Here is a 13,880-nt window from a genome sequence, read left to right on the forward strand (position 1 = left end):
AGGACAGGGGTCCCAATATGTGGGGCTTCAAACAAAGGACACCCTAAAAGGAGCCCTTTGACAGGTATTTAGACAGAGGACAGCACCCTACTTGGGAAAAGACAGCTTGGTGCCAGCCTTGGCTTGACCCTGACTTGCTCTGGGCTGTGGAGATGACCTCTTGCCCTAGAGCAAGGATATGCCCTCACATACCCTTTGGCTCAATGAAGGCTGGATCAGGCTTGGCTGTCAGCAGTTCTTCATAGCCGTGGTACTTGCTGGGAAGGGAGGCAGTTGGGAGCTTCCTCTGAGTCCCTTTCACCTCTCTGGGTGCCGTTGGTGGTTTCTTTTGGTCTTTCTCCTTCAACTCTAAATCATCCTTATGGATGATGGAGGAAGGCAGTTCATTCACCTGTGCCCAGGAAGAAAATGCATTCATTTGTCATTCATTCATTCATTCATTCAATGAACATTCGGAGCATCATATCTGTGCTGGTCTCTGCTGGGCAAGGGTAAGACCAAGGGCAAGGGTAAGACCAAGACTCTCTTAAGGGCAAAGGTAAGACCAAGACTGGGATGGAAGAAGGCAGACATAAAAATAGACAATTGATAAATGCTTTAACAGAGGGAATACAGTGGTTTTGGGTGATCCCAGAGGAAGCCCCAACCTAGCCAAGAAGCTCCCTTGGAGGAATGCCTTAGCCTGAGCTAAGTCTTGAAGAGCCAGGAAAGCCATCCCTATGGAGCAATGGGGAGAGGTGTGGACTGCAAGTGATGAGAAAGAATAATTGTTTCAGACAAGGAACAGCATGAGCAAAGGCACAGAGGTAAGAAACATCAAGGTGCATTTTGGGGGAACTAAAGATTGGTACAGTTAAGCACAAAGTGAAGAGACAGACAACTGCAGTGGTAAGCAGGACCCAGATCGGTAAGGACCATTATATGCCAAGCTGAGGGTGCGTTTTATTTTGTATTTTCTTTATCCTCACTCTGATGGCAAACCATGGAGGATTTTAGCCTATCCTAATGGCTTTATAAGAAATCTGTATGTCATGTAGGGATGTATTTATTAAAATTACTCACCAGGTGGGGTGGCACATGCCTGTAGTCCTAGCTACTCAGGAGGCTGAGATGGGAGGACTGCTTGAGCTCGGGAGCTCTGGGCTGTAGTGCATTATGCTCCTCGAGTGTCCACACTATGTTTAGCATCAATATGGTGACCTCCCAGGAGTGGGAGACCACCAGGTTGCCTAAGGAGAGATGAACTTGCCTAGGTAGAAAATGGAGCAGGTCAAAACTCGCATCCTGATCAGTAGTAGGATGGTGCCTGTGAACAGCCATTGCACTATAGCCTGGGCAACACAGTGAGACCCCATCATGTATATACGTGTGTGTATTTCTGAATATATATTATATATACACACATATGTGTATACATGTATATGACCTATAACAAGCAAAAAAGCTGAATTAGCAATTTTTAAACTTCCCACAAAGAAAAGCCAAGGACCAGATGGTTTCACTGGTGAATTCTACCAAACATTTAAAAAAGAATTAACACCAATACTTCACAAACTCTTCCAAAAATTAAAAGAGGCTTATTCTCTGAGGTTAGTATTACCCTGAAATCCAAACTAGAGAAAGACATCACAAGAAAGGAAAAATACAAAGCAGTATCACTTATGAATATAAATGCAAACATTCTCAAAAAATATTAGTAAACTGAATTCAACAAGTAAAAGGGATTATATACTATGACCAAGTGAGATTTATCCTAGGAATGAAAGGTTGGTTTAACATCTGGAAATCAATTAATGTAATATATCAAAACCATATGATCATCTCAGTAGACATAGGAAAAGCCCACTCTGTCATGATTAAAAAACACTCAAACTAGGAATAGAAAGTAACTTCCTCAACCAGATAAAGAGCATCTATGGAAAACCCTCACCTAATATCATAATTAATGGTGAAAGACTGAATGCTTTCCCCTTAAGAACAGGCACAAGACAAGGAAGTCTGTTCTCACCACTTCTGTTCATCATTGTATTAAAGGTTATAGCCAGGACAATTAGGCCAGAAAAAAAAAGATTTTTTTTTTTCCCCTGAAAACATAGTGACTCATAATTGATTGTATTGCTTTGGCCACTAGGAGCTCAGAACTGCATTTTGTCAAAACATCTTTATTATAATAGCAGCAGTGCATGATGTGCATGTTTGAATGACAGAATTACCCTTGTACTATTTCCTTTCCTGTCCATATTTTCTTTTCATCTAACTCTCTCAAATTGTTTCTTTTAAAATGCTTATTTATATTCTGCATTGCTCCACAAAGGTTCTGAGATATTTCTTTAAGATACTTTTATACTGTATAAATTTATATGTCACTATAAGTCATCTGTGGAAAAAGAAATAGATGGAGAGTTAGACCTCCATGAATGGATGGATGTATATCCTGGAAAGATCTGGCAGTGAGCAGACTAGAGGGGCAAGACTGGAGGCAGGGAGATCAGGGAGAGGGATGGTGCAGTAATAAAGTTCAAGGGGGCCCTGACAACTCTTCTAGCCTTATATTACCCTTTGCCACATGCCACCGTTCTGCTACACTGACACTAAACATTTGTGAGTTCTGCATGTACCATTTTAATTTCCTTCCTCTATCCTGTTTCATGCTGTTTCCTCTGTCCAGAATGCCCTTGCTGCTATATCTTCATCTTTTTAATTCCTACTCAGCCTGTAAATCTCAGCTCAGTTGAGCCTCTTCCAGGAAGCCCTCCTGGGCTGGGGCAGAGGCATCTCTCCTTCCTCCAGGCTCCCAGCCTCTGGGATTCCCTCAGTCTCAGCACTGATTGCATGAGCTGTTCCTATGTTCCCCATTATACTGAGAGCACCTCAAGGGCACGACCTGCATCTGATCTATCTATGTTCCCAGGATCCAGAGGCAGCATCAAAAGTGAGGAGACCTGAAGCAGAGAGGTACAGGCAGCAGCAAACCCCTCTGAAAAACTAGTTGGAATCACACCCCAGTCAGACCCCAGATCTTGACTGTGCCACAGAACCATGACTTATCCCCATGGGTGTCCCTATCAGTAGCCTCAGAGCAGAGATCTCCCAGAAGAGGCTTGCAAGCTCTGCCAAGGGTGCTGACTTCTCGTTTCCAGACCTGCCATGTGCTTGTTGCTCCCAGCTGTCCACAGCAGTCGAGCCTAAGGGCTGCACAGGAACCTATGTGAGCTAGCAACAAGTGGGCAGGGGCAGCTGGATACGGGTACCTGGGTCAGGAAGATGGACTCTGTGCTCTTGGAGTCCTCATCTGATGGGCGCTCTGGGCTGAGGCGGACAGCTGTGTCACTCAGGTGGGACAGGGTCTCTTCACTATGCACAGTGGAGTCGGAGCAGATGGGAGGCAGTGGCACGAAGGTCCGGCGAGACAGGGAAAGGCCTTCCAGGCTCTCAGTGGGCATCTCTGACTCCACAGAAGTGCTTTTGGTAGTGGGCAGATCTTCAGCCAGCTCTGCCTCTGGCTCTAGCATATCCTTTGAGGGAGACTTGGTTGTCGTCACGCGTGGGTGATGGAGCACCAGAGGCTGCTTCGGCACCTTTGGGATTTCGGTTTTCACCTGTCATGGAGAAGAGCCGGAATGAATTTGCTTCCTAATTAGGATTCTCTCCTCCTGGGCCTCACTAGCCTAAGGCCACTTGTATAGCAGCCGGAGTGCTGGGTGCGGAGTGAGGGGGAGGTGGAAAGGGAAATCATACTTTTTGGGCATCTATGATGTGCCCCAAGCATGATGTAAGTTGTTTTATTTCTACCTTGAAACAACCCAATGAATAATTATCCCCAGTTTTATAGATGAGGAAACAGGGGCTTAGAGAGGTAAAATGACCTGTCCAAGTCCCAGAGTGATTTGGCGGTAGTGCCTGGACGATGTAATTCCAGTCCTGGGCTCCAGGCTTCATGCTGCATCCCTGACCATACGTCACTCTGGCCCTCAGTAGTCTCAGTCTTCAGATGAGGGTTTAACATGGTGCCTATGGCTTTCCCCCAGGGACTCCGAGGAGAGGGTGTTGGGGAATGGTTCTGTATTTTCTGGAAAATGGCAGCACCAGGCCCCTTTCAGGATGCTGGTCCCTATACCTTATATAAAGATCCTAAAGATAGATCTCTCTGAAGGTTCAGGACCAAGAAAATAATTCCGTTAATTAGTAAAAGCCTGTGACCATTCTCCCCCTCCTCCTCAGCCTCAGGTGCCAGGAGGTGTCCATGTGCCCTCAGCTGGGCTTAGTTCTTTCTCTCTCCCCCTTTACATAGTGGATTGTTTTCACTCTTTGTCAGAGGTATTTGGTTCACTTATAACTGTACTTTTACTGAAAGATGTAAGTTGTGTAGTGGAAAGATTCCAAGCACTGTAATTAGAAAAATATGGGCTGGAATACAGGTCTATCCTTTGAGCTCCCATTGCCTCCTTGTGCCTCTCTCACAGAGTTCCACCAAATGAAATGGTGTGTGCAAATGTACCTAACAGACTAAGGAGGGCGAAGGATGACTTTTATAAAATATGCTACTTTAAAAAAATGTGTTTCCTTTTGGAAAATATGTGGAACCTCAGTGTTTAGACTCTGAGGGACCCAGAGTCTTTGAATCCATGCCACAAGGCACAGGGCACGGACACAGCACCGCACCTCAGCATCTAAGACACCAAGCGCCATCACTTGGCAGCTGGTGGGAAGGGACAGTTCCCCTTCCCCCTCATGGCTCTGTGACAGAGATGTGCTAGAGGAAATGCTCTTTCTCCATCCCACCGCTACTTTCCCCGCCCCTTCCCAAGGGAGGAATGGGTAACCTAACTGGCCAGAGGCTGAGTCACTGGGCCCTGCTTCAGTCGTGGGCTGGATTACTGCTCATCAATGAGACCAGGCTATTTTATCTTCCATTTGTGTCCTCACATCAAAGGGCTCACACAGCTTCTTGGTTACAGGCCTGCTCTGGCATGTTCTCCATTTTCCTCCTGTCTGTCCATGCCTAGGTGTGAGGGGAGGGGCTGCAGCCTTTGTCCATGTAACCCCAGGGGTCTAATCTGCATTTCTAGCCCCATCTCTGTATGCACAATGAGGACATGCAGGCATCCCCAGTCTGACTCAGGACTAAGCCACATTCTTCAGTCCAGGATAGAGGGTGTTTGCCTACATTAACAAAGCATTGATTTGTTTCTCATTTGGCCACTGGCATCTGTGTTTATTTAACTCATTTAGCTCAAAGGTTAGTCAGAACCTTTGATGGGAGGAGGTGTGAGGGGTCCCCTAGGACCCATACTAACTTTTAACAAGTCAGTTCACCTCTCTGAGTCTGTTGCTTCATCTACTGTGAGGATTATGGGATAGCATATACGCAAGAGCTCTGCAGAGTCCTGGGCGTGGGGCTCTGTAAAGGAGAGAGAGGATTCTGCCCCTCCCTAGCTGACTGATGGGAAATGATGGGGCAGATCCTTAAGAGGAGGTAACAGACAAGGAGGAAGATGATGGAAACCTTGGAATTCCTATTTCTGACTTCAAATGCTTGTCCAGTCCTCCGAGGACGTCAGACAAGAGCCTGGCTGGACAGAGGCGGGCTGCAGAGGGGGTGGCAAGGAAATATCTGTATTTAACTTTTGGGATCAGCAATGCTCAGCCCACCTTTTGGCTGTAGAAAGACTAAAGTTCAGGAGGGAGGAGCATTTCACAGAAATTTTTGAAATTTTTCAGATGAAAGAGGGATTTCACTTACTTTATGGCAAAGGAAGCAGACTTCTCTCAACATAAGGAAACATTTCCTTAAGATTCAGGCAGGAGATGTATTCTGGTCCTGCCTTAGCTATTTTTTTTTTTTTTTTTTGTAGAGACAGGATCTCACCCAGGCTGGTCTCAAACTCCTGCCCTCAAGCGATCTTCTTGCCTTGGCCTCCAAAGTGCTGGGATTAGAGGTGTGAGCCACCACGCCCAGTGCATAGCCATTCTCAATTACTGTAGGTGACTATAACTTTCAATGGTAAGAGTTTTGGGAGTTTAAAATATATTTTCATATCTGTTGTTTCATCCAATGCTCTTCCCAAAGCAAGGAAAGGAGAAGGCAATGCTGAACCTAATGGAGAGATTCCAGGCACTGTGGAGTGAGCAGCTCTACAGCCAGGTTGGTTTGCATACATTATAATAGGCTGCACTCTTCCTGGGAGTGAGAGTCCTGCCTTGGAAGGCCTACCTTCCGTGATTCCTTCCGAGACATCAAAACATGATGCTTAGGCTTTACTATCTTCCTTCGAATTAAGTGGATTCCCAGTCGCTCCTGGAGGAAGCTCTTCAGCAGTGGAGGGACCCCTGGTGCCATGATGGGAAAATAAGATTACTATTAGCTAAAATTTATACTGGGGCTTACTATGTGCCAGGCACTAATCAAATTGCTTTACATGTATTAATGAAACTTATTCTCAACCCTAGGAGGTAGGTACCTCATTATTCTCATTCAGTAGGCAAGGAAACTGAGGCACACAGAGGCTAAGGAATTTGTCCAAGATAATAAAGATAGTGGTGGAGTGATGATCAGAACTTCACTGGTGTCACTTCAGGGCCCAGGACTCTTAAAATGCCTCCAGCTCCTGTATCTTACACAGTGGCTCCACTGCTGACCACCCCATTCAGTGTGCTCTGGGAAGAGAGGCTCCTGCAGTTGGGGCTGCACCCCTCTGCAACTGGGAATTGGGAAATGAGGTCATGACAGAACTGTTCCACAAAGCAGGGTGTGGTTCAAAAGAGCTCACACGGATTTAAAGAATTCCATATTCCATTCCCAACTCAGACTCTTTCTTGCTGTGTGACCTTGGGCAGATCATGAACCTCCCTGAGCCTCAGTTTCTACCACTGTCCGTGGGGACAATAATGCCTGCCTCACAGGGTTACTGTCAGGAAGAGCTGGTACAGAGCTATTTCCTCCTTTCCTCAATGTACCATGAACCTTGTCCACCCCGACAAAGAGTAGATCCCAGGGCTTGGCATTGATGAGGTGGGGATGAGGGTGCCACACTGCTCCTTGGACACTGGGTTGAGAGGGGGCAGGTTTGCGGGCACCATACCTCGTGTATGGGCCACCAGAGGGTTGTTATGAAAGACGAACTCGCAGAGAGATGGGAAGAGAGCTACTGGCAGGACAGCATCCTCTTTTGCGATCTGTAATGAATGCAGGAGAGACTCTCAGGTTGACACCACCCCTCACATCTACCCAGGTATGTCTAGGCCCCTCACTGCAGGGCTACATGCTTGCTAGGATTGGGGGTGGTATTGGGTAAGACATGCTGCTGTGGATGGGACTCGCTGCTGGGTGATGCCTTGACCCTGCAATAATACCTACTCGTGCACAGAGTACCTTGCCCCTCCTGTCTGAAATTCCACCATCACTGTTGCGTGTTTAAGAGCTAAGAGTTTTTCCTCTTTTTTCCATGCTGGATATGTAGCCTACATCAAATATTAGGGAAGCTGGTGGCAAAATAATAAGAACAAACACATTTTTTGTAAGAACAAACTCTTTATCTCATAAAGATCCTGGAAGGTTGGCAGGGCATTGACTTTAACTTCAGGATACAATTTGACACTTCATCTTCCTCAACACAAACCTCTACACACTTCTGATGGCTCTTTCACTGAGGCCAGTCCTGGGCACTTATCTGGGGATGGATGGGGGAAAGGAGGACCCACACATGTAAGGGATAAGTAGAGCCAGTGTTAAGAGAGACCTCATGGCTGTCTGGGACATAGAGAATGCCCTGTGAAGCCAGCCTGCAAGTGGTGGCTTATTGGCCAAGCCAGCCTCTGAAGGGCAAAAAATATACAAGCTTTGTTGAGCAGACTGCCTGGAAAAGCTGGACAATCTTGGCGAGAGTATCTATTAGCAATGGAAAAGTATCAGGGACATCAGGATCGAAGGGGTCAGGAGTCGGGCAGTGGCCAATCAGACCCCTGGACACACTGAAAGGTACTGGGTCAGATGTAGGACCCAATGAAGGTACTGAAGTCCAAGGGCTGGAAGAGGCAGGGCACTTCAGTTTAGCTTCCTCCGCAGCCTTACTGGATAGCACTAGATTTCCACTGAGCAACTAACTTCTTTCATTTTTATTCATTCAACCAACAAATATTTACTGAATACCTACCATGTGCCAAGCACTTTGTTAGGAATGAGCAAAACAGACACAATTTCTGCCCTCAGAGAGCACTGTCTAGTGGGAAACAAGCATTGGAGAAACAGTAACACAGGAGAATAGATTTACAATGTGATAAGTGTCACAAGAGAGGTGCATGAAGTACCAGGGTCATCGGACATAGTCAGAGAGGTAAGAGGTGTCTCTGAGGTCTGAAGGAGGGGGAGGAGGTAATTAGTGAATGCAGTGAGACATGGAGTGTGTGGTACAGAAACCTCTGTATTAACCAAAACCATTTCTCTACCTCTAGCACATGGATTTTATCTCCTAGCCTCCCAAGCAGCTACATGTGGTCACATGACCCAGTTCTAGCCAATGCAACTTGGGCGAAAGTGGTAAGTGCTACTTCTGTGCACAGTCTATACCCTCCTGTACCTCCTCTACTTTCCTCCCTTTACCACAGTCCCCCTGCTTGACCATCTAACAGGATACATAGGATCCAGTTGAGTAGTGTTAAGACCCTATAAGATGACAGAACATAGCCAGAGGGGATCTGGGTCTCTGAATGATCATGTGGAAGGCCACCTGCCAACCAGGAATATCCAAGATGGACTTTGTAAAAGCAAGAAATACACTTTTATTGTGTTAAGTGATTAAGATGTTTAAGTTTGTTGCAGTAGCTAGTCTTACTTTAATGCAGAGAGGAAGTGTCCTATACAAAGAGAAAAATGTGTGAAAGGCCTTATAGCCTGCTGGAAGTTTAAAGAAGGCTAGTGTGACTAAAAGAGAGAAAGAGGGCACCTGGTGCAAAATGGGGCTGGAAATGCAAGTAGAGGCCAAACAAAAGGTAGTTTAAGATTTGGGTCCTTGGGGAACTCATTAGATGGATTTTAGAAATATGAGGACCTAAATTTGACAAAACTTGGTAATGATGTAGATACTTGGGGGGGGGGGTGGAGGATGGGGAGGTGCAAAAGAGAGAAGTATCAAAGGTGACAACTGGTTTTTGCCTTGAGTAACTGGATGGAAGATGAAGCTATTCACTAAGGGAACAATGAAAGAACATACAATTTGAAGAAAAAATTAATCAATTTGCTTTGGGTATGTGTATGTTGGTGGTACCTTTGAGGCCTCCAGGTAGAAATGTCAATTAGGCAGTTGGATACACTGGTCTGGAATACAGAGGAGAGGTCTGCATTAGAGTTAGAAATTTGTGAGTCACTGTTCACAGGCCAATGGGTATCTGAAGTCATCCCTAGGGAGACAGTAGGGAGTGAGAGGAAAGAAACTAGGAGTAGGCCTTGAGGGACTTTAACATTTGATCTTCTAGACCAGGGATCAGCAAACCTTTTCTGTCAAAGGCCATATAATAAGTGTTTTAGGCTTTGCAGACCATATGGTTTCTGTTGCAGCTATTCAGTTTTACTATTGTTGTACAAAATCAGCCATAGACAATTCATAAATAGGTATGGTGGCTTTTTTCCAATACAATTTTATTTATGGACCCCGAAATCTGAATTTCATATAATTTTAACGTGTCATGAAACTTTATCCTTGTTTTGATTTTTTTCAATCATTAAAAAATGTGAACACCACTCTTAGCAAACAGGCTGTACCAAAACCAGGATTGGGCCCATGGCCCAAATCTGGCCCATGATCCATTTACTAAAGTTTCATTAGAATACTACCTTTCTCTGGTTGGGCGCAGTGGCTCACGCCTGTAATCCCAACACTTTGGGAGGCCGAGCAAGTGGATCACAAGGTCAGGAGTTTGAGACCAGCCTGGCCAATATGGTGAAACCCCGTCTCTACTAAAAAAAAAAAAAAAATACAAAACAACAACAACAACAACAAAAATCAGCTGGGTGTGCTGGCAGGTGCCTGTAATCCCAGGTCCTTGGGAGGATGAGGCAGAAGAATCACTTGAACCCCGGAGGTGGAGATTGCAGTGAGCCAAGATCATGCCACTGCACTCCAGCCTGGGCAACAGAGTGAGACTCTGTCTCAAAAAAAAAGAAAAAAAATACTACCTTTCTCATTTGTTGCCATATTGCCTTTTGACCTACAAGGGCAGAGTTAAGTAGTTGCAACAGAGTAAAATATAAAATTCTGCTGCCATTATCTAGACTTCAGAGATAGAGGACGAACCTAAAAAGGTGCCCAATATGTTTTGATAAATGACTATAATGGTGGTCAAAGTGGGTGTAGAGTCTCGTGTGTGCAAATCAAAGGGTCAAGAGACAATCATTAAAGAATGGGAGATGCAGAATTTAATCTTGTCAGGATGCAAAATAACATTCACCCAAACGAGGTGATTAAAAAGTTGAAGAAAAATTGAATGATACTCAGGTCATGTGTGTCATATTTTCTGTGAAATTAAGCCCAGCTGAAAGGTATGGGCTTAGGATTCTGGCTGACACAGCAAGCGGAAATCTGGCCATGGGGCTAGCCTGTTCCCTCTTGGGTGAGCTGAATGTTCTGGAGATGCATTCAGGTTTCAATGATAACTTTAAATTTCTTCTCAATCTCACTGGATTAAGGAGAGTGTAACAATCTGTCACATTTAGGAAGTAAGTAAGTATTAAAGACCAACTGAAAGTGATTATTTTACTTTTGACACAACAATTTCTAGTGACTATTCGGAGTGACTTTCTGACGAATATTCTAGATGTATAAGTTCTGTTTAAAGGCAGAATTTATTTTGAAGTTTGTAACTTTAATAAATTGAATATTAATTTCAACACAGCTGTATTATTTGACATGATTAAAACATCATTCATGGGGTCGGGCGTGGTGGCTCACGCCTGTAATCCTAGCACTTTGGGAGGCTGAGGCAGGTGGATCACGAAGTCAGGAGTTCAAGATCAGCCTGGCCAACATGGCGAAACCCTGTCTCTGATAAAAAACAAAAATTAGCCAGGCGTGGTAGCGGGTACCTGTAATTCCAGCTACTTGGGAGGCTGAGGCAGGAGAATTGCTTGAACCCGGGAGGCGGAAGTTGCAGTGAGCCAAGATCGCACCACTGCACTCCAGCCTGGGTGACAGAGCGAGCGAAACTCCGTCTGAACAACAACAACAAAAATCATTCATTCATCTAACAAACTTATTGAGCACCTATCATGTATCAGGTAATATTCTAGATAATGAGCATATAAGATGTAAGCAAAACAAAGTCCTAGTGCTAAAAAACAAAAGCACATTCTGGTAATAGATATGTGACAATAGACAAAAAGATATAATACGTTAGGTGGTAACTATCATACAGTAAAATACCATTTAAAAACTCCGGTGCAAACATAGAAAAATGGAAAGAGTGCTGCTCCAACCTTAAGAAAAATACTGAATAATCTTTAAAATCATAACTTTTCTTGAGTCCAATAGAGAGCTAACATCTCAGGACAATCATGTGGCCTGAAATCTAAGGAAATACCGGCACCTCCAAGGAGAGATGGGACACAGACACTGGCCTGCCATGTGGCAGAATGTGGCAGATGCAAGTGCCACACAAGCACTTAAGAAGAAATCAGGTAAAAATTTTAGTGAATTTCTGAAGACCAAGCATGGCCTAGAGTAAACCCCTTTAAGCTGCAGACATCCAGGGAGTTCACACTCACTAGTGTGAGGAAGACTGGAGGCAGGAGAGAGATTGATGACAGCCTTCCTCAGTGGTGTGAGCCTGGAAGAGGAGATAGCTCCCACCACAAAAAGGCAGGGGGCCTTACCAACCTTTCTCCATAGTTAACAAAAGTCTTCAGTTGCTGAGGAAGATCAGCAAACCCTGTCAGCTTGGGGCACTGCATCTTGGGTAGGGAAAAAATTAAAACCCACTACTCCTGTGGTTGGAGCAGGAAACCAACCTGGGCCTAGTACATTAGAGGTCTCCTACTGCTGGGAGAGGGGTAGGACCACTGAGAAAAGCCCATCCTTGAGACACAGGGTTGGTCCCAGGGCTGCCTAAGACTGGGGCAAGAGCCTCCCTTTGACCCCTACCACCACTTGCTACTTAGCAAGCACTAAGTAGCAAGCAAAAGCAGTCTACTGCTAGGGGGAGGAACAAGCATGTGGAGATAAACTCCTCTGAGGTGCAGGCACTCAGGGAAGGATGAAAGCTGAGGACAAAGCAGGAAAACTGAGAAAAATACTCTGGCACCCTAGGAAAAACCAACTATATGCTGTCTAAAAGAGACACACCTTAACTATAAAGATATAAATAGGTTGCAAGTAAATGGACAGAAAGAGATATACCATGCAAACAGTAAGTATAAGGAAGCTATGTAGCTGTATTTAAATCAAACAAAATAGACATCAAGACGAGGAATATTATTAGAGGCAAAAAAAAGCAACTCATAATTTATAAAAGTATCCATACATTAGGTAGATGTAACAATTCTAAATGTATCTGCATCAATAGCAGACTTCAAAATACATGGAGTAAAAGCTGACAGAACTAAAGGGAAAAATAAGCAAATTCACAACCACATCTGGAGATTTTAACACATTGCTCTCAGTGATTGATAGAACAACCAGACAACAGTACAGAGAAGATCTGAGTGACACAACCAACCACTTTACCTTAATATTTATAGAACACTTTCCCCCAAAACTGCAGAATATACACAGTTTTTGAAATGCACATGGAATGTTCACCAAGATAGACCGACCATAGGGTGAATCATAAAACAAGTTTAAATAGATTTCAGAAGAATGACATCTTACAGATTATGTTATCTGCACACAAAATAAATTAGAAATAAATACAAGACACCTAGAAGAGCCCCCATATATTTGGAAATTAACTAACTTATAAATAACCTGTGGATCAAAGAAGAAATCACAGGAAAAAGTGAAAATATTTTAATTGAATGAAAATAAAAAGTAAATATATTACAATTTGTAGGACTCAGCTAAAGCAGTGCTTGGAGAAGAAATGTAAAGCTTTACATGCTTATATTAGAAGAAAGGTCTAAATCAATTAACTAAAATTATACTGCCTAAGATGTGAGAAAAAGAGGAGCAAATTAAAATCATTTTAAGTAAAAGAACAGAAATAAAGTTATGAGCAGAAATCAATGAAATGGAAAACAGAGAAATCCAGTGAAACCAGCAGCTAGTTTAGTAAGAAAAAGTCAATAAAAGAGGTAATGTCTAACTATTTTGGATCAATAAAAGACATAAATTACCAATTTCAAGAAGAGGGACCTGTGATACATCTATGGTCCACTGATTTTCGGCAAGGGTATAACAATGGGGGAAAGAATAGTCTTTTCAATAAGTGGTATTGAGAAAGCTGGATATCCACATGCAAAAGAATGAAGCTGATGCCTGTCTAACACTATATATAAAGATTAAGTTGAAATAAAGACCTAAATGTAAGAGCTACAACAATAAAACTCTTAGACGAAAACACTTGGGGAGTTTAGCTGTATCAGCTGCTTGCTGTAGAGGAATGTAAGCAGAGTATCTTACAAGTTTCCTGCATTTCAGACTTGAGTAGGGCTCAATTAGTGGGATTTTACAGAAAACCAAACAGGACATGAACATTGGAAAAACAAGTTAAATGTGTCCCTTAGACTTTATATCTGCTGTTCCCCTTAGGCTACAACATTTCTACCCTCACCTGACTCACCCCTCTTTACCTGATTAAACTCACTGACTCAGATCTCAGCTTAAACACCACCTTCTTGAGAACCTTCCTTGATCCCAAGTATTAGGTTAGACACCTCCCCTCCATCATTTACT

At 43.9% G+C, this 13,880-nt stretch overlaps 1 protein-coding gene and 1 long non-coding RNA gene across 14 annotated transcripts in view; one reads left to right on the plus strand and one right to left on the minus strand.

The window, feature by feature from the left end:
* Positions 1–13,880, minus strand: part of XRRA1 (X-ray radiation resistance associated 1) — a 103,158-nt gene that overhangs the window by 1,915 nt on the left and 87,363 nt on the right. For 7 of the 12 annotated variants that reach the window (XM_054441764.2, XM_054441760.2, XM_054441759.2 and 4 more), the window contains 4 exons: positions 7,083–7,176; positions 6,215–6,330; positions 3,252–3,599; positions 193–391 (listed from right to left, as the gene is read on the minus strand). In XM_054441764.2, the coding sequence (XP_054297739.2) occupies positions 193–391; positions 3,252–3,599; positions 6,215–6,330; positions 7,083–7,176 (757 nt within the window). The remainder of the gene's footprint in view (positions 1–192; positions 392–3,251; positions 3,600–6,214; positions 6,331–7,082; positions 7,177–13,880) is intronic. The other 5 variants (XM_054441765.2, XM_054441762.2, XM_054441761.2 and 2 more) reach the window with 2 other exon arrangements.
* The window catches only part of LOC134740318 (uncharacterized), a 33,359-nt gene that overhangs the window by 452 nt on the left and 19,027 nt on the right, over positions 1–13,880 (plus strand). The window contains exon 2 of one of the 2 annotated variants that reach the window (XR_010127707.1): positions 8,452–11,668. This is a non-coding gene — a long non-coding RNA (uncharacterized LOC134740318). Of the gene's footprint in view, positions 1–7,149; positions 11,669–13,880 lie in introns of those variants that run through there. The other variant, XR_010127706.1, reaches the window with a different exon arrangement.

This window comes from Pongo pygmaeus, chromosome 9 (assembly GCF_028885625.2).
Source record: "Pongo pygmaeus isolate AG05252 chromosome 9, NHGRI_mPonPyg2-v2.0_pri, whole genome shotgun sequence".
NCBI classification, from domain to species: Eukaryota; Metazoa; Chordata; class Mammalia; order Primates; family Hominidae; genus Pongo; species Pongo pygmaeus.